Source organism: Gorilla gorilla, chromosome 20 (assembly GCF_029281585.2).
Source record: "Gorilla gorilla gorilla isolate KB3781 chromosome 20, NHGRI_mGorGor1-v2.1_pri, whole genome shotgun sequence".
Classification (NCBI taxonomy): Eukaryota; Metazoa; Chordata; class Mammalia; order Primates; family Hominidae; genus Gorilla; species Gorilla gorilla.
The window spans coordinates 10423639-10440881 of NC_073244.2; the positions used below are offsets into that span (position 1 = coordinate 10423639).

Sequence of the window (17243 nt, forward strand, 5' to 3'; positions counted from 1 at the left end):
CTGCATCCTCCCCGGGGGACCCCAGCTGGCGCTGCGCAGCCGGGAGGCTCCTGTGTGTCCTGCAGGCTCATTCCTACGGAAATCGAGGCTGGACCTGGGGATCCTCTGATGAGGTCTCCAGGAGCCCTCCACCTCACCCCAAAGATTTATCTATAGCCCCACAACCCTGGGTTAGATTCATCCCTTCTAGTGGCACAGAAATCTGTATTTTTAAAATTTTAACTTATTTTGATCTTCTTTTCTTTCTTTCTTTTTTTTTTTTTTTTTTTTTTTTTTTGTAGAGACAGGGTCTCCCTAGGTTGCCCAGGCTGGTTTCAAACTCCTGGGCTCAAGGGATCCTCCTGCCTTGGCCTCCCAAAGTGCTGGGATTCCAGGCGTGAGGCACCACACCTAGTTGGAATCTGCATTTTTAAATGGACTCTCAGATCTTTCTGACGCGAAGGGTTCCCCGAGGCCGTACTTTGAGAAACACGCTTCTGCCGAAATTCCTATTACCCAGGTGGGTAAACTAGCCCCAGAAGGAGGAAGGGGCCCGTGCAGAACCACGTGGTTGGTCTGTTTTGCCTTTTGGCTCTCTGGTCTCTTCCTGTTGGTGTCTCTGTGCCTCCCTCCCCAGGTTCTCTGTCTGTCTCCTACTCTTATCTCTTCCCTTTTCTGTGGCCGGCACCCCCACGACGGCCTCGCCCCCGCATCCGGGCCCCTTCGCGATTCCGGAGGAATCCCCCAGAGCCGCCTGACCCCGCCCCCAGGCTCCGCCCCTTCCCCCCACTTCCCCCCCGTCGCAGTGCCCTGCTCCCATTGGCATTTTCGTACATTGCCCGCCCTGTCATTGGCTAATCCGGAGCGCTCGGCCCGCCCCCCCATGCCTGGCAACTCTCCGGTCCCTTCCGCGCGGGCGGGGCGAGTGGAAGGCGTGGTCTGCCGAGGGGCGAGGCGAGTGGAGGGCGGGGCCTCGCTGCCCGCCCCGCCCCGGCCTCGGCCCCGGCTCCGGCGCTGCTCCCACCGCCGCGGCAACGGCCCCGGCCCACGGAGGCGGCTGGACAGACCCCCGACGGTTGGACGTACGGACTCTGCTCCGAGAGCAGGTGAGCGAGCAGTGCCGGGGCGCCCCCCATTTCAGCGCATCTCGGGGGCCACCTGGCCGCCCTCTGTCTCTCCCGCCCCTTAATGCTTCTGCCCCCCACCGCCTGTCCGTCTACATTCCTGCCTCAGTTTCCCTCTGTCTGTCACTCTCGCTGTATAGGTTAGGGGGAGACAGATTGAGTCTCACTTGCCCCCCTTGGCGTGGGGCTCTGCTCTGGGACCAGCACCCCCATCCCCCATGTGGACTCTAGTGGACTCTGCCCCCTTTAACTGTAGGGCCGCAGGTGCTCAGGCCAGATTCCAGAACCCTGAGGGCATTCCAGGGGGTGGGCAGCTGGGCCAGCCGTGCGGAGGTGGGCATGACTGTAGCTTCTAGCTAAGCCAGGCATCGGTCCAGGCATCGGTGGTGGGGAGCCAGGCCTAGGCCAGCCCGGGCCCACCCAGACTGGCCCCTAATGAGCTCCCAAGTGGCCTGTGGGGACTTGGCCTCAGTTTTGCCAGCTGTGAACTGGGACCGTCGCTGCTAAGGTAATTGGCAGGTGATCTGAAGGACATCTGCCGCCTCCTGGCCTTTTCTGTGAAGTCGAACTAGGCCCATTTCCTGGGATGGGAAACTAAGGCCTAGAAAGAGGCCAATGCTTCCAATGTTTGGCCAGGGAAGTGGGGACAGAGGCAGGACAGAATCTGTTTTCTCTGCATCCTCACATTTCCCAGCACCTTCTCTATGGAGGGGGGAAGGGCTGGTGGAGGAGCAGCCCCAGGTGTAAACAGGCCGCCAGAGTTTATTTCCTGAGCCAGTCCCAGCTCAGCTGGAGGCGATGAATGCCTTGGGAGGCCCCAGCGGGGCCAGCCCAGTGGTGGCGGAGCTTGGACCAATCTAGGTTTGAGCTCTGCCACCCGCATGATATCTTGAACTAGTTTTTCAATTCTGCGGAGCCTCAGTTTCCTCATCTGTAAAACAGGAGTGGGTCGTAACTCCCCAAGTTGAGGGCTTCTGGGGGATCAGATGCAGGAATACAGGCCCTGCTCATAACCCGCCTGACTCTCGCTGTGGCTCTGCCCCAGTCACACTGGCCTCCTCCTGTTTCTCCAACACCCCAGGCGAGGTCCTGTCTCAGGACCTTTGCATGGGCTGTGCCCTCTGCCACTACGGCAGGTCCGAGGGCGCCAACTTTGAAACATAACAAGCTCCCTGGATGGGCCGGGCCCAGGACCTGCACAGGCAAGGGCTGGGAGGGGCAGAGGAGGGGCCGCTCAGGGACGCTGTACCTATGGAAACGGTGAACAAAGGGCTGTCTCCAGCCACACAAACACCTGGGTGAATCGGGCACTGGCCAGAGGCTGGAGCAGCCTGGGATACAGGTGGTGGGTGAGTGCCTGGAACCCTGCAGGGAATATGGGGCGGGGGGGGGGGGGACTTGAACCCTGCTCCAATGGTGGGGCGGCTCTGCAGACGGGTGCAGGTCTGAGGCCCCGCGGTATGGCCCCTCCCACTGTGTGGCCTTGGACCGACGGTCAGGTGCCCCCAGAGCCTCAGTTTCCTCATCCCCGTTCCCCCAGGGGTCAGCCCAGGTGGGCGAGGGGTCTTTTGATTGCTTGACAATTCAGTATGGTGGGTTCCGGAGGCCTCAGTGTCCCTGTCTGTCCAATGGGGCCACGAAAGGGTGCCTTGAGGACAAAACTCCAGCCATTGACAGGGAAACACTCCTCCCAGAGAGACGTCAACGCTAAAAAATGACTCACACTTGCCCAGGTACAGCTCAGGTGTCACAGACGGGGAGGGGGCAAGGAGGCAGAGCGAGAGGCAGGAATGGCCCAGTTCCACAGCATGCCTGCCCCTTCCCAGCATCTCCCGACACCCCTCAGCAGATGACCTCCCTGGAATCACACCCGCTCGAACTTTGACGCAGGGACCTCTGGCAGAGTTCTTGGGATCTTGTAAATCCCCAGCTTCTAGGCCTCAGTTTCCCCATCTGTCCAATGGGGCTGGTCATCTCCTTTTTCTTGTGGGGCTGAGATAACTGGGGGGAGGGAGGGTGCTTTGAGGGGTGGGGGAGATTCAGCAAGATATTGTTAAAAGCCCGAGGAGGGGATTACAGGACACAGTACTTCTAGAAGCTTCCTAAGGCTTCGATCTTTCCCCTCTGGGGTGGGCTCTGGGAGAGAGGAGACTTGAACCCCAAATGTGCCATAGACTAGGATGAGGAAAGGATTGCACTAGGTTAAAGGCTGGGTTCACATTCTGATTCTGCCACATCACTGCTTTATAAACAGGCAAGCTCCTGACCCTCTCTGACTCAGTTTCCTTATAACCAAAAACTTGCAGGTCCATCTAGAAAATTTCCCAGCCTGGGCAACATGGTGAAACCCTGTCTATACTTAAAACAAAGAAAAAAAAATTAGCCAGGTGTGGTGTCGCAGGCCTGTAGTCCCAGCCACTCTGGAGGCTGAGGTGGGAGGATCACCTGAGCCCAGGGAGGTTGAGGCTGCAGTGAGCCGAGATCATGCCACTGCCCTTCAGCCTGGGCAACAGGAGTGAGACCCTGTCTCAAAGAAAAAGAAGAGAATTGGCTGGGCACCGTGGCTCACTCCTCTAATCTCAGCACTTTGGGAGGCTGAGGTGGCTGGATCACCTGAGGTCAGGAATTCGAGACCAGCCTGGCCAAGAGGGCAAAACCCTGTCTCTACTAAAAATACAAAAATGAGGCGGGCGTGGTGGTGGGTGCCTGTAATCCAGCTACTCAGGAGGCTGAGGCAGGAGAAACACTTAAACCCAAGAGGCAGAGGTTGCAGTGAGCCGAGATTGCACCATTGCACTCCAGCCTGGGTTGACAGAGTGTGAGACTCCATCTCAAAAAAAAAAAAATTAAAAATATACACATAAAATAAATAAAATAGATGGGGGATCTGGGAGGGCTTCCTGAGGAGGGGCCATGTAAACCCAGACCTGGATGACAAGAAAGAAACAGCCATGTGGAGACCTGGGGGAAGAGCAGCTCAGGCAGAGGGCACAGGTTGTGTAAAGGCCCTGGGGCAAGATGGCGCCTGGCATGGTGGAGGAGCAGCAACGAGGACCGTGGGGCTGGAGAAGTGAGGAGGAGGAGAGAGGGAGGAGGGGAGGGCAGGGAGGGGACAGGGCAGGGTGTGCAGGATCTTATGGGCTGCCAGGAATACTTGGCTTTGACCCCAAGGGAGGTGGGAGCCATGGAGGGTGGTGGGCAGGGGAAGGATAGAACCTGACTCAGGTACTCACAGGCACCCGTTGGCTGCTACAGGGAGGACAGACGGGGGGCATGGGGATAGATGGTTCTGAGGGACGAGAGGACCAGGATGGAGGCTGTGGGGGAGATAAGAAGTGGGTTGCGTTAGGCCAGGCAGGGTGGCTCATGTAATCCCAGCACTTTGGGAGGCTGAGGCAGGTGGATCACCTGAGGTCAGGAGTTGGAGACCAGCCTGACCAATATGGTGAAACCCCATCTCTACTAAAAATACAAAAATTACCCAGGCATGGTGGCACGTGCCTGTAATACCAGCTACTCAGGAAGCTGAGGCAGGAGAATCACCTGAACCCAGGAGGCAGAGGTTGCAGTGAGCCGAGATCACGCCGCTGCACTCCAGCCTGGGCAACAGAGTGAGACTCTGTCTCAAAAAAAAAAAAAAAGTGGGTTGCACTGGGACACATTTAGGGGCTGGATGCACCTCCTGCCAGGTGATCCTAGGCTTCTCTGCACTCTAATAATTTATTGCTTGGGCTGAGGCAAGCCTGTCCCCTCCTCTGCAGAGTCATGGGCTATGGGTACCTGATAATTCATGTTTGGCCCTCGAACCCTTTCTCCAGTGGAAATCTGGCCACAGTGGAAAGTGTCCAGGCTCCCCGCCACAACCCAGCAGGCAGCTGGCCCCTGCCCATCCATGGGGTGGTCCTGAGGGTTCTGGGGAACCCAGTTTGAGAACAACTGATGTCACCCCCAACTTGGGCCAAGAGATTCCCCTCTCTCTTTTGCCATAACTAAAATGGACACTGGCGAAGTGTGGCGGCTCATGCCTGTAATCCTAGCATTTTGGGAGGCCGAGGCAGGAGGATCGCTTGAGCCCAGGAGGAGCCCAGCCTGGCCAACATGGCAAAACCCCATCTCTACTAAAAATACAAAACTTAGCCAGGCATGGTGGCAGGTGCCTGTAATCCCAGCTATTTGGGAGGCTGAGGCAGGAGAATTGCTTGAACTGGAGAGGTGGAGGTTGCAGTGGGCTGAGATCATGCAACAGAGCGAGACTCCATCTCAAAAAATAAATAAAAAATAAAATTGGCCGTTCACGGTGGCTTATGCCTGTAATCCCAGCACTTTGGGTGGCCGAGGCGGGTGGATCACCTGAGGTCAGGAATTCGAGACCAGCCTGACCAACATGGAGAAACCCCGTCTCTACTAAAAATACAAAATTAACCGGGTGTGGTGGTGCATGCCTGTAATCCCAGCTACTTGGGAGGCTGAGGCAGGAGAATCACTTGAACCCAGGAGGCAGAGGTTGCAGTGAGCTGAGATCACGCCATTGCACTCCAGCCTGGGGAACAAGAGTGAAACTCCGTCTCAAAAAAATAAAATAAAAATAAAATAAAATGGACACTGGCCAAGTGTGGCAGCTCACGCCTGCAATCCCAGCACTTTGGGAGGTCAAGGCGGGAGGATCACTTGAGCCCAGGAGTTCGAGACTAGCCTGGGCAACATAGCAAGACGCCATGTCTACAAAAAAAAAAAAAAAAAAAATTAACCAGGCATGGTGGCACATACCTGTAGTCCCAGCTACTCAGGAGGCTGAGGTGTGAGGATCACTTGAGCCCAGGAGGTCGAGGCTATAGTGAGCTATAATGGTACCACTGCACTCCAGCCTGGGCAACAGAGAAAGACCTTGTCTTAAAAAAAAATGAATAAATAAAAATAAAATGGACACCGGCTTGCAAGTCCTGAGTCATGGATTTTTTTTTTTTTTTTTTTTGAGATAGAGTCTCACTCTGTTTCTCCGGCTGGAATGAAGTGGAGCTCACTGCAACCTCCGCCCCCCAGGTTCATGCGAGTCTCGTGACACAGCCTCCCGAGTAGCTGGGATTACAGGCGTGTGCCACACACGGCTAATTTTTGTATTTTTAGTAGAGATGGGGTTTCACCATGTTGGCCAGGCTGGTCTTGGACTCCCGACCTAAGGTGATCTGCCCGCCTCGGCCTCCCAAAGTGCTGGGATTACAGGCATGAGCCACCGCGCCCAGCCTGTGAGTCATGGGTCTTAAAGGGCTTGGTGCAGTGGGACCCTGGGAGTTGGTGGGATGGGGCCTGGGATCACTGGCCTCGGCGGGAAGAGGCCTGAGGCCTCCCCTGGGCCCCCGGAGTGCAGCCGGGGCTGAGACAAGACAGATGGAGCGGCTGGCGTGGACCTGCGGAGCAGATCCATCAATTATTGACACTCTGTGAGGGGCATGAAGAATTCATGGGACAGGGGTGGGGATGGCAGGGACTTGTGACATAATTGCAGCCAGCTCACCAGAGCCACCTCCTGTGTTTTCAGGAATTTTGCCATCTGGTAGTTAAACGCAGCCATTATTTAACGTGGGAGAATATAAACTTATAGTTAAGGCTTGGCGTGGTGGCTCCCACCTGTAATCCCAGCAGTTTGGGAGGCCGAGGCAAGTAGATCACTTGAGGCCAGGAGTTAGAGACCAGCCTGGCCGACATGGCCAAACCCCGTCTCTACTAAAAATACACAAATTTGTATTTTTGTACAAATACAAATACACCAGCTGGGTGTGGTGGCACGCACCTGTAGTCCTAGCTACTTGGGAGGCTGAGGCTGAGGCAGGAGAATCGCTTGAATCCGGGAGGCAGAGGTTGCAGTGAGCTGAGATTTGGCCACTGCACTCCAGCCTGGGAGACAGAGCAAGACTCCATCTCAAAATACATACAAACATACATACATACATAAACTTATAGTTAAATAAAGTACATTTAAGCCAGGGGTGGTAGCTCACACCTGTAGTCCCAGCACTTTGGGAGGCTGAGGCAGGAGGATCCGTCTCAAAAAAAAAAAAAAAAAGGAATATAGGGAGCAGGGGAAGAGTCAAGGGAGCCAGGGAGTTGGTGCCTGGTCACCCATTTTGCAGATGGGAAAGCTGCCCCCGTGCATGGGGCCTGCCAAGGGTCACAGCAGGGAGACCTCAGAGCTGTGGACGGACCTGGACAGAGGCTGTGGATAGGGCTGAGGCCTCCTGGCTGTTCCTGTAACAAGCGTGACACAGCCCTGCCCCAGGGCCTTTGCACAGGCTGTGCCCTTTGCCTGGAGCATCTTCCCGCAGACCCTGTCATTGCAGGCCCAGTTCAACCGGCCCAGCATCTCCCTAGAGAGGCCCTCCTGGTTACCCTGAACTTCATCCCCCACCCCCGTGGCCCATATCTCTCTCCCTGAAATTAACTTGTTTGTTTCTATTTATTGGTTACCGGCACCTCCTCCTTCCAGCAGGGGAACAGTTTTTGCACCCAGGCTGGAGTGCAGTGGAGCAATCTCGACTCCCTGCAACCTCCGCCTCCCAGGTTCAAGCGGTTCTCCTGCCTCAGTCTCCCGAGTAGCTGGAATTACAGGTGCTCGCCACCACGCCCGGCTGACTTTTTTTTTTTTTTCAGTTGAGTCCGGGTCTCACTATGTTGGCCAGGCTAGTCTTGAACTCCTGGCCTCAATTGATCCTCCTCCCTCTGCCTCCCAAACTGCTGGGATTACAGTTATGAGCCACCGCACCTGGCCAATCATTGTTTTAAAGTGTACAATTTATAACCAGGAAGTTATGTGACCATCATAAATTTCTGGAATCTCTAATTCCAGAACATTCCATTACCACTCACCCCAAAAAAACCTGGTTCCCAATTTAGCAATCGCTTTCCATTTTCCCCTCTTCCAGTTTCCAGCACCTGCGAATCCGCTTTCTGCCCTTGTAGACAGGCCTCTCCTGAACTTTTTTTTTTTTGAGATGGAGTCTCGCTCTGTCACCCAGGCTGGAGTACAGTGACGCGATCTTGGCTCACTGCAAGCTCCGCCTCCCGGGTTCACGCCATTCTCCTCAGCCTCCCGAGTAGCCGGGATTACAGGTGCCCGCCACCGCGCCCCGCTAATTTTTTGTATTTTTAGTAGAGACGGGGTTTCACCGTGTTAGCCAGGATGGTCTCGATCTCCTGACCTTGTGATCCGCCCGCCTCAGCCTCCCAAAGTGCTGGGATTGCAGGCATGAGCCACGGTGCCCAGCCCTTCCTGAACATTTCATAGAAGTGGGATCACACACTGTGTGGCCTTGTGTGTCTGGCTTCTGTCACTGGGAATGATGTCCTCAAGGTGCATCCACGCTGGAGCTTGTGTGTGAGCCTCGTTCCTTTTATGGCTAGAGAACATTCCATTGTTTGGACCGATCTCATTTTGTTTATTCATTCACCCATTAATGGACATATGGACATTTGAGTTGCTTCCACTGGCAGGCTACCCTGGGTCACGCTGCTGTAAACTGTGACGTGCAAAACAAGTGTTTGTGTGGTGCATGCTTGCGTTTCTCTTGGGTAGATCCCCCAACGTGGAATTGCTGGGTCCTATGGTAACTGTGTGTTTAGATGTCCGAGGAGCCGTCGGACTGGGTTTGTTTTGTTTTGTTTTTTGTTTTTTTGTGACGGAGTCAGGCTCTATCACCCAGGCTGGAGACCTCGGCTCACTGTCACTGCAACCTCCACCTCCTGGGTTCAAATGATCCTCCTGCCTCAGCCTCCAGAGCAGCTGGGATTACAGGTGCCTACCACCATGCCCAGCTAATTTTTTTTTGTATTTTTAGTAGAGATAAGGTTTCACCATGTTGGCCAGGCTGATCTCAACTCTTCACCTCAGGTGATCTGCCCACCTCAGCTTCCCAAAGTGCTGGGATTACAGGTGTGAGTCAGTGCACCTGGCTTTTTTTTTTTTTTTTTTTTTTTTTCCTTTTGAGACAGGGTTTTGCTCTGTTGCTCAGGCTGGAGTGCAGTGGTGTGATCATAGCTCACTGCAGCCTTGACTTCCTGGGCTCAAGTGATTCTCCCCCTCTCAGCCTCCCGAGTACCTGGGACCACAGACCCGTGCCACCATGCCCGGCTAATTAAAAAAAAATTTTTTTTTGTAGAGATGGGATCTCGCTATGTTGCCCAGGCTGGTCTTGAACTTCCCAGTTCAAGCAATCCTCCTGCCTTGGCCTCTTAAAGTGTTGGGATTACAGGTGTGAACCACCTCGCCTGGCCCAGATGATTTTGTAATGAGGAGGCAGCTTGGGGTCTAGAAGGCCAGGGCCTTAGCAAGGCAGGGATGGGATCTGTTTTGATGCCTGCTGTATCCCCGGTGCTTCTGTGGTCTCTTCTGCAAAGCAGGCAACCTGGCCAGTACCAGGTGGGAATGACGAATAGGCACAGGTCGCTGGCTCAGGACACTGGGGTTTGGTTACAAGCTTCTGCCCCAGGACAGCTGGTGCTCCATAAATGCTTGTTGAGCCACTGAATGGGTGTTAACACCTGAATCCCAGAAGCTGTAGCAGGCTGTGTGTGTTTGTGACGATGGCAGGGTGCCCTGGCATTTGGAGGGCGATGCCCCTAGGCCCCAGGCAGTCCCTAGGAAGGCCGCTGCCCTGTAAGGGCTGATGTGGCCACTACACCACCTCCTGCAGGAAGGAAGACCCAGGTTTATTTTGGTCCTCGGCCTGTTCCCCTGGGAGAGCAGTCATCCTCCTGTCTGGCTGCCTGGATGGGAGCGTTTCTGGCAGAACAATGGGTCAGGGAGGAGGAAGGGGAAGGCCAGGCAGCTGGGCCGCCCCAGGTGTCAGCAGGTCCCGGGGCTGCCCCGGCCGTCTTAGGAGTGTGGGGGCCAGGAAGGGAGGCCACAGCTGCTTGCCCCCCATCCCTCTTCCTGTTGGCCTTGCAGGGGGCGGGGGTTGCTCTTGGGAGCCCAGGCCCTTCCTGAATCTGTAAACAGGCCTGACTCCCCTCCGGAATCAACTTCTTCAGCCTCAGGACTCACAGATGGGAAAGTGAAGGCCCAGCGAGGGGCACAGCCCTGCCTGGGGTCACGGAGCTCCCGAGATGGGCAGAAACGTGGGCTCCAGGGCCGATGGGGTCCAGGGGCCTCATCCCCAGATGCAGAGAAAGGCCTTTTCCTCTTCGAGTCCCCTCGGTTTATTCATCTATGAACTGGGGAGGCTGGACCCAGGGGTTCGAGAGTTCCCTCTTAGAATCTGCAAACATCCTTTTTTTTTTTTTTTGAGATTGAGTTTTGCTCTTGTTGCCCAGGCTGGAGTCCAGTGGTGTGATCTCAGCTGACTGCAACCTACGCCTCCTGGGTTCGAGCGATTCTCCTGTCTCAGCCCCCCAAGTAGCTGAGACTACAGGCGCCCACCACCATGCCCAGCTAATTTTTGTATTTTTAGTAGAGACGGGGTTTCACCATGTTGCCCAGGCTGGACTCGAACTCCTGACCTGAAGTGATCCTCCCGCCTCGGCTTCCGAAAGTGCTGGGATTATAGGTGTGAGCCACCGCGCCCGGCCAGCTTTTTTTTTTTGCACAGGGAATCTCACTGAGATAGAACTAGGTCTGCAAGTTCACAGAGCTGAGGTGGGCACGGAAGGGCAGAATTCCAGGCAGTGGTTGCAGCCTCTCATCCAGAGGAAGCTCACAGCTTAGGGGGCATTGCGGTTTGGTCACAAGCTTCTGCCCCAGGACAAAGTTCGTTCCGATCTTCCCCATATTTCAGATGGGGAAACTGAGGCACATTGTTAAGTTGCTTGCTGCAGAGGCCAGAGCTGGGAGCAGGCCCTAAATATCAGGGTTGCCCTCTAAGACTCACGGCCAGTTGAGGGCGTTAGGTGGGGAAGGCAGAGGGAGTTGGGGTTCAAGGGCATTGAGAGCCAGTGGTTACTGTATTACTGTGTGGCCTTGGGGAAGTGGCTCAGCCTCTCTGAGCCTTTGTGGTCTCTTCTGCAAAACAGGCAACCTGCCTAGTACATGGTGGCGATGACAAAGTGGGCACACATCGCTGACTCAGGGTCTGCCACGTGGCACTGAGTCAACAGCACCCCTCTTCTGGCCTAGGCCTGTGCAGAGCCGGGGTCTGGTGACCGAGGTCGGAGGGCAGGGGCGGCCCATCCAGTAATTCCCGTGCCTGCCCTGACCTCAGAGGGCGGCCGAGGGTTTGGAACTTCTCCCGGAGTCTGAACTCACACAAAGACCAGCTTTGTGGGGGTTCCTGGGGTAGGTGGGTGCCCACATGGCATTCCAAGGCTGGTAGCCTGGCGCTGGGGTGGGAGTGGAGGCTGAGCAGGGCCTGGGGCAGTGAGAGAGACCGGGGGCGGGTTCAGGCCCTCCCTCCTCCCCCAGTTCTTCCACACTTCCCTCTTCATTCAGCAGATGTTTCTGGAGTCTGCAGGGACACCGTGGATAAGGAATTGGGCCCATGACCTCCCCTGCGGCCTGGGGTGAGGCAGACCAGTTGGGGTGCAGAGCTGGGGAGCAGAGGAGCAATGGGGATGCCTGGGGAACCTGCGGCTCAGAGGAGGCAGAGACTTGGGGGCCAAAGTGATGGGGATGTATAGGAGTTTACCAGGGAAGAGGCAGGGGCTTGGGGGCCAGGCTTTGGGGGGTGTATAGGAGTTCACCAGGGAGGAGATGGGGCCTTAGGGTATTGAGGTCCACAGGGAAGAGTCAGGGCTCCAAGTGAGGTGTGGAGCTTGGTCCTGGGAGCTTTGAGGAGCTGTCAGCTGGTTCTCAGCAGGTAAGGGCTATGCCCTACCCTGAGATTTAGGAAGAATTCCGGAGCTGCAGGAAGGAGGTGGGTGGAGGGGGAAGCTCCAGGGCTGGGGAAACTGGGCAGGCTACAGGGCAGGGTGGACAGAGAAAAGGAGCAGACAGGGACAGGGGGATGGTTCTGCAGTCAGAGGCCTGGCCCTTATGCCTCGAGAGCTGGCCAGGCTCTCACCTTGGCCACCTCCCCTGTCCCAGCCTGGACGGGGGCTGTCCAAGTCAATGTTTCCCTGTTGGAGGAATCATCGGAGCCATGCCTTCCCAGAAACCCCACAAATGGCCCCCTGTGAACCCATCACCCCCTGGCTCACTCGGGGCTGAAGGCCTTGGACATGCCTGTTATAAACCCTGTCGGGGGCCGGGTGGGGTGGCTCACGCCTGTAATCCCAGCACTTTGGGAGGCCAAGGCGGGTGGATCATGAGGTCAGGAGATCAAGACCATCCTGGCTAACATGGTGAAACCCCGTCTCTACTAAAAATACAAAAAATTAGCTGGGTGTGGTGGCGGGTGCCTGTAGTCCCAGCTACTCCGGAGGCTTAGGCAGGAGAATGGCGTGAACCCAGGAGGCGGAGCTTGCAGTGAGCCGAGATAGCGCCACCGCACTCCAGCCTGGGCGACAGAGGGAGATTCCATCTCAAAAAAAAATAATAATAATAATAAAATAAATAATAAATAAACCAACCCTGCGGGGGCAGTGGGACTGGAGGCACTGCCATAGTAATGGGGCTCCTCCACCCTGAACAGCCCCGGGTCTGGGGCTCACTTGGAACCCCACCTCATGGAGCTGTGGGGTGAGGGTGGGGAGTGTTGAGCTGGACCTAGGGGGATGGAACGGAACCCCCTGTAACAATCACCTTGAGCCCCTTCTCAGCTCATAGCAAGGATATGATGGGTTTGAGGGCTGGCGTCAGGCCCTACAGATAGTGGGGTTTAGAAGGGCCTTCTCTGTTTGTTTATAATAATAATCATAATAATAAATAAAAAATAAAATTTTTGATTTTTTTGTAGAGATAGGGTCTTGTTACGTTGCCCAGGCTGGTCTCAAACTCCTGGCCTCGCAATTCTCCTGCCTCAACCTCCCAGAGCACTGGGACCACAGGCATGAACCACAGGCTTGAATTATAGGCTGCAGTGCGGTGGCATGGTCTTAGCTCACTGCAACCTCCGCCTCCCGGGTTCAAGGGATTCTCCTGCCTCAGCCTCCCAAGTAGCGGGGATTGCGGGCGCCCACCACCAAGCCTGGCTAATTTTTGTATTTTTAGTAGAGAGAAACATGGGTTTCACCATGTTTGCCAGGCTGGTCTCGAACTCCTGACCTCGATCTCAGGCGATCCGCCTGCCTAGGCCTCCCAAATTGCTGGGATTACAGGCGTGAGCCACTGCGTCCGGCATGACACTTTTTAAAGAAACAAATTCCGTTAGGCCCTCTGGGGTCTGTGGTGTTGTCACCTCTTCTGTGTGAGGAGTGCCCCAACGTGCAAAACTGAGGGCTGGTCTGTGTCCCCCGCAGGCCATGGACACCTTCAGCACCAAGAGCCTGGCTCTGCAGGCGCAGAAGAAGCTCCTGAGTAAGATGGCGTCCAAGGCAGTGGTGGCCGTGCTGGTGGATGACACCAGCAGTGAGGTGCTGGATGAGCTGTACCGCGCCACCAGGGAGTTCACGCGCAGCCGCAAGGAGGCCCAGAAGATGCTCAAGAACCTGGTCAAGGTGGCCCTGAAGCTGGGACTGCTGCTGCGTGGGGACCAGCTGGGCGGTGAGGAGCTGGCGCTGCTGCGGCGCTTCCGCCACCGGGCGCGCTGCCTGGCCATGACGGCCGTCAGCTTCCACCAGGTGGACTTCACCTTCGACCGGCGCGTGCTGGCCGCCGGGCTGCTCGAGTGCCGCGACCTGCTGCACCAGGCCGTGGGTGCCCACCTGACTGCCAAGTCCCACGGCCGCATCAACCACGTGTTCGGCCACCTAGCCGACTGCGACTTCCTGGCTGCGCTCTACGGCCCCGCCGAGCCTTACCGCTCCCACCTGCGCAGGATCTGCGAGGGCCTGGGCCGGATGCTGGACGAGGGCAGCCTCTGAGCCCCGGGGCCGCCCGACCGCGCCCCTCGCGCCTTTTGGGGCTCTCCTGCTGGGTGCGGGTGGGGTTTGTGGGTTTTTTCCACCTCTTTTCTCCCAATCGGACTCCGGCCAAACTCCCCTAGACAGATGGGTTACCTGTCTCCTTTGAGAGGATACTGAGGCATCTGTAGCAGCTGTTTCAAACACCAATGTCACCTCTCCTCCTGGCCCCCGCCCAATGGGGAGAGGAATTCGGGGCCCTACTCTGGGGACCACCTTTCACCCGTTTGTACTTTCCGGGCCACGCCGACCCCTGGGTCGCTTGATGTAAAAGCCAAAAGCTGCTGCCTCCCACTTGGATCATGTCGCCTGGGATCTTCATCCCCTCGCACAAGGACTGGGGGTTCACATGGTGAACTGGGGGAAGGGAAGTGTTAGGGGGCAAGTCGCGGCACCCCCCCATCCATAAACTCACGTCCTAACCCCCAGGACCTCAGAAGATGATCTGATTTGGAAATAGGATCATTACAGATGGAATTAGTTCAGATGATCTCATCTTGGAGTAGGGTGGGCCCCAATTCAAGGACTGGGGTCCTTAAAAAAGGGGGCCTGGGGCAGGGCGCGGTGGCTCACGCCTGTAATCCCAGCACTTTGAGAGGCTGAGGCAGGCGGATCACGAGGTCAGGAGATCGAGACCATCCTGGCTAACACGGTGAAACCCCATCTCTACTGAAAATACAAAAAATTAGCTGGGCATGGTGGCACATGCCTGTAGTCCCAGCTACTCGGGAGGCTGAGGCAGGATAATCACTTGAACCAGGAGGAGGAGGTTGCAGTGAGCCGAGATTGTGCCACTGCACTCCAGCCTGGGTGACAGAGCAAGACTCTGTCTCAAAAAAAGAAGCCGGGGAGTGGGGGATTGGGGCCAGATGCAGTGGCTCACTACTGAAATTCCAGCACTTTGGGAGGCCGAGGCAGGAAGATTGCTTGAACTCAGGAGTTCAAGACCAGTCTGGGCAACATGGTGAGACCCTCGTCTCTACAAAAAAAAATTATCGTGGTGGGCCGGGCATGGTGGCTCACACCTGTAATCCCAGCACTTTGGGAGGCTGAGGCGGGCAGATCACAAGGTCAAGAGATCGAGACCATCCTGGCCAACATGGTGAAACCCCGTCTCTACTAAAAATACAAAAATTAGCTGGCATGGTGTTGCGTGCCTGTAATCCCAACTACTTGGGAGGCTGAGGCAGGAGAATCGCTTGAACCTGGGAGGCGCAGGTTGCAGTGAGCCGAGATCGCACCACTGCACTTCAGCCTGGTGACAGAGTGAGACTTGTCTCAAAAAAAAAAAAAAAAAGTGACTGTGGTGGTGCACACGTATAATCCCAGCTACTTGAGAGATGACGAGGGAAGATCACTTGAGCCCAGGAGTTAAGAGGCTGCAGTGACCGATGATCATGCCACTGCACTCCAGCTTGGGTGAGAGTGGGACTCTGTCTTAGAAAAAAAAAAAAGAAAAGTATTTGGACACAGACATGCATGCAAGGAAGGCCAATGATGCCGGCCACCACCAGGAGCTGGGAGAGGCCCAGGGCAGATCCCCCTCAGCCTTGGAGGGACCTAGCCCTGGCCACACCTTCATCTCAGACTTGCGGCCCAGAGAACTGAATGAGAATAAATGTGCGTGAAGCCCCTCAGTCCACAGGATGTGGTCCTGGAAGCCCCCACTCAAGAAGGCTCCAGTGAATGCTGGCACGTTCAGCCAGGATGCCTCCGTGAAGCTGGAGACCTCTGCCCTGGGTCGGGAGGGGAAACTGCTCCAATCCAGGGACTGCCACATGGGAGGGGACGGAGCGTGCCCACCTCCCAGGGGTGAGGGGGGACCCACCTGAGATGTGTGCACATTTTATTTGTTTTGAGACAAAGTCTCGCTGTGTCACCCAGGCTGGAGTGCAGTGGTGAAATCTTGGCTCATTGCAGCCCCTTCCTTCCAGGCTCAAGTGATCCTCCCACCTCAGCCCCGGGTAGCTGGGACTACAGGTGTGCACCAGCACACCCGGCTAATCTTTGTATTTTTTGTAGACAGAAGGTCTCACCAAGTTGCCCAGGATGGTCTCGAACTCCTGGGCTCAAGTGACCTACCTACCTCGGCCTCACAAAGTGTGCACATTGTAATATTGTGATTTCATATTTGGAGAATCAGCAACCAACCAGCCAACCATGTTGCTTTTATAAGACAGACCTGAGAAAGCAAAGCTTGGCTGTCATCTTGGCTCTGGTACCACCCACGAGATGCGGGCGATTCTCAGCTCAGGGCGTGGAGGCGTGGTGTGGGGGAGTCTATTTGCCATTTTTGTTTGTCAGCAGGGGCAGGGGTTCTCAAAGATTGCAAAATGGTGCTGTAGGTCAGGAAGGTTATTTTGGGTGCCTGTGGGGGAGGTGAAACGAGGTCCCATGACTGTTTTGCAGAACCTTGTCTGTGGAGGGTAGAGGTTGCGGCAGGGGCCTGTGGGCATTACTTGGTGAGAAGGTAGGTCTAGCTGGCTCCATTCAGTATTTGAGACATTTGGAATTTGTCTGCATTTAAAACCAAGAGATCACACACACCCGTCTGGATTTGGAGTTTCTCTTGAAAACTCGCCAGTCCAGCCGTCTGAGCCTGCACTGACGCCTGGTGAAGCTGTGCAGGGGCCGCCCCTCTCCCTTTCGCCACAGTCCTCTCCACTCCCTTTCGCCTCTCCCTGGCCTGCTGCACTCACTGATAGGAAATTCTGACCCCAGACTCGGAGCAGCCTTCCCGTGGTTCGGTTTTTGCTTCCGCGAAAAAGCCAAAGGCCTTGGCCAGAGAGCCAGCTGTTCCTACCTCTACCCCACGCTTCCAAGGCAACCTTCTCCACTTATCTTAGGCCGAGAGACAGATCTTCAAGAACGTACATGGATCCTGATTTTCTCATGAAGTCCCGATGGAACCCTGTGCTGTTGAGACATCAATGTGTAAAACTCTCTGTGTCCCTGTTGGGCTGTCCAGCCAGTCTGGACTCTTGTAAATTTGAGATTTAATTAAAGGAAACAAACCAAATAGAACTACGGGACAATTTAAATAAAAGCACACACCAGCCTGGGCGCAGTGGCTCATGTCAGTAAACCTAGTGCTTTGGGAGGCCGAGGCAGGAGGATCACTTGAGCCAAGGAGTTCAAGACCACCCTGGGCAACATAGCGAGACCCTATCTCTAAAAATATATATATATATATATAAGGCCAAGTGCAGTGGCTCA

General features: G+C 55.6%; 1 protein-coding gene across 2 annotated transcripts; it reads left to right on the plus strand.

Moving 5' to 3' along the window:
- The first annotated feature begins 903 nt into the window (after window positions 1-903).
- TNFAIP8L1 (TNF alpha induced protein 8 like 1) lies at window positions 904-17051 on the plus strand. Of its 2 annotated transcripts, none has more exons than XM_031006977.3 (2): window positions 904-1085; window positions 13425-17051. In XM_031006977.3, exon 2 carries the CDS (start codon window positions 13428-13430, stop codon window positions 13986-13988), a length of 561 nt encoding a protein of 186 aa, XP_030862837.2. In that variant the 5' UTR covers window positions 904-1085; window positions 13425-13427; the 3' UTR covers window positions 13989-17051. The 2 variants fall into 2 exon arrangements, with proteins under 2 accessions (XP_030862837.2, XP_030862838.2); XM_031006978.3 differs by lacking the exon at window positions 904-1085 and adding an exon at window positions 1107-1611.
- Window positions 17052-17243: the final 192 nt, after the last annotated feature.

Bases quoted from the DNA above. Each gene is read 5' to 3' on its own strand.
- TNFAIP8L1 (XM_031006977.3), top strand. From the start codon at position 13,428: ATGGACACCTTCAGCACCAAGAGCCTGGCTCTGCAGGCGCAGAAGAAG.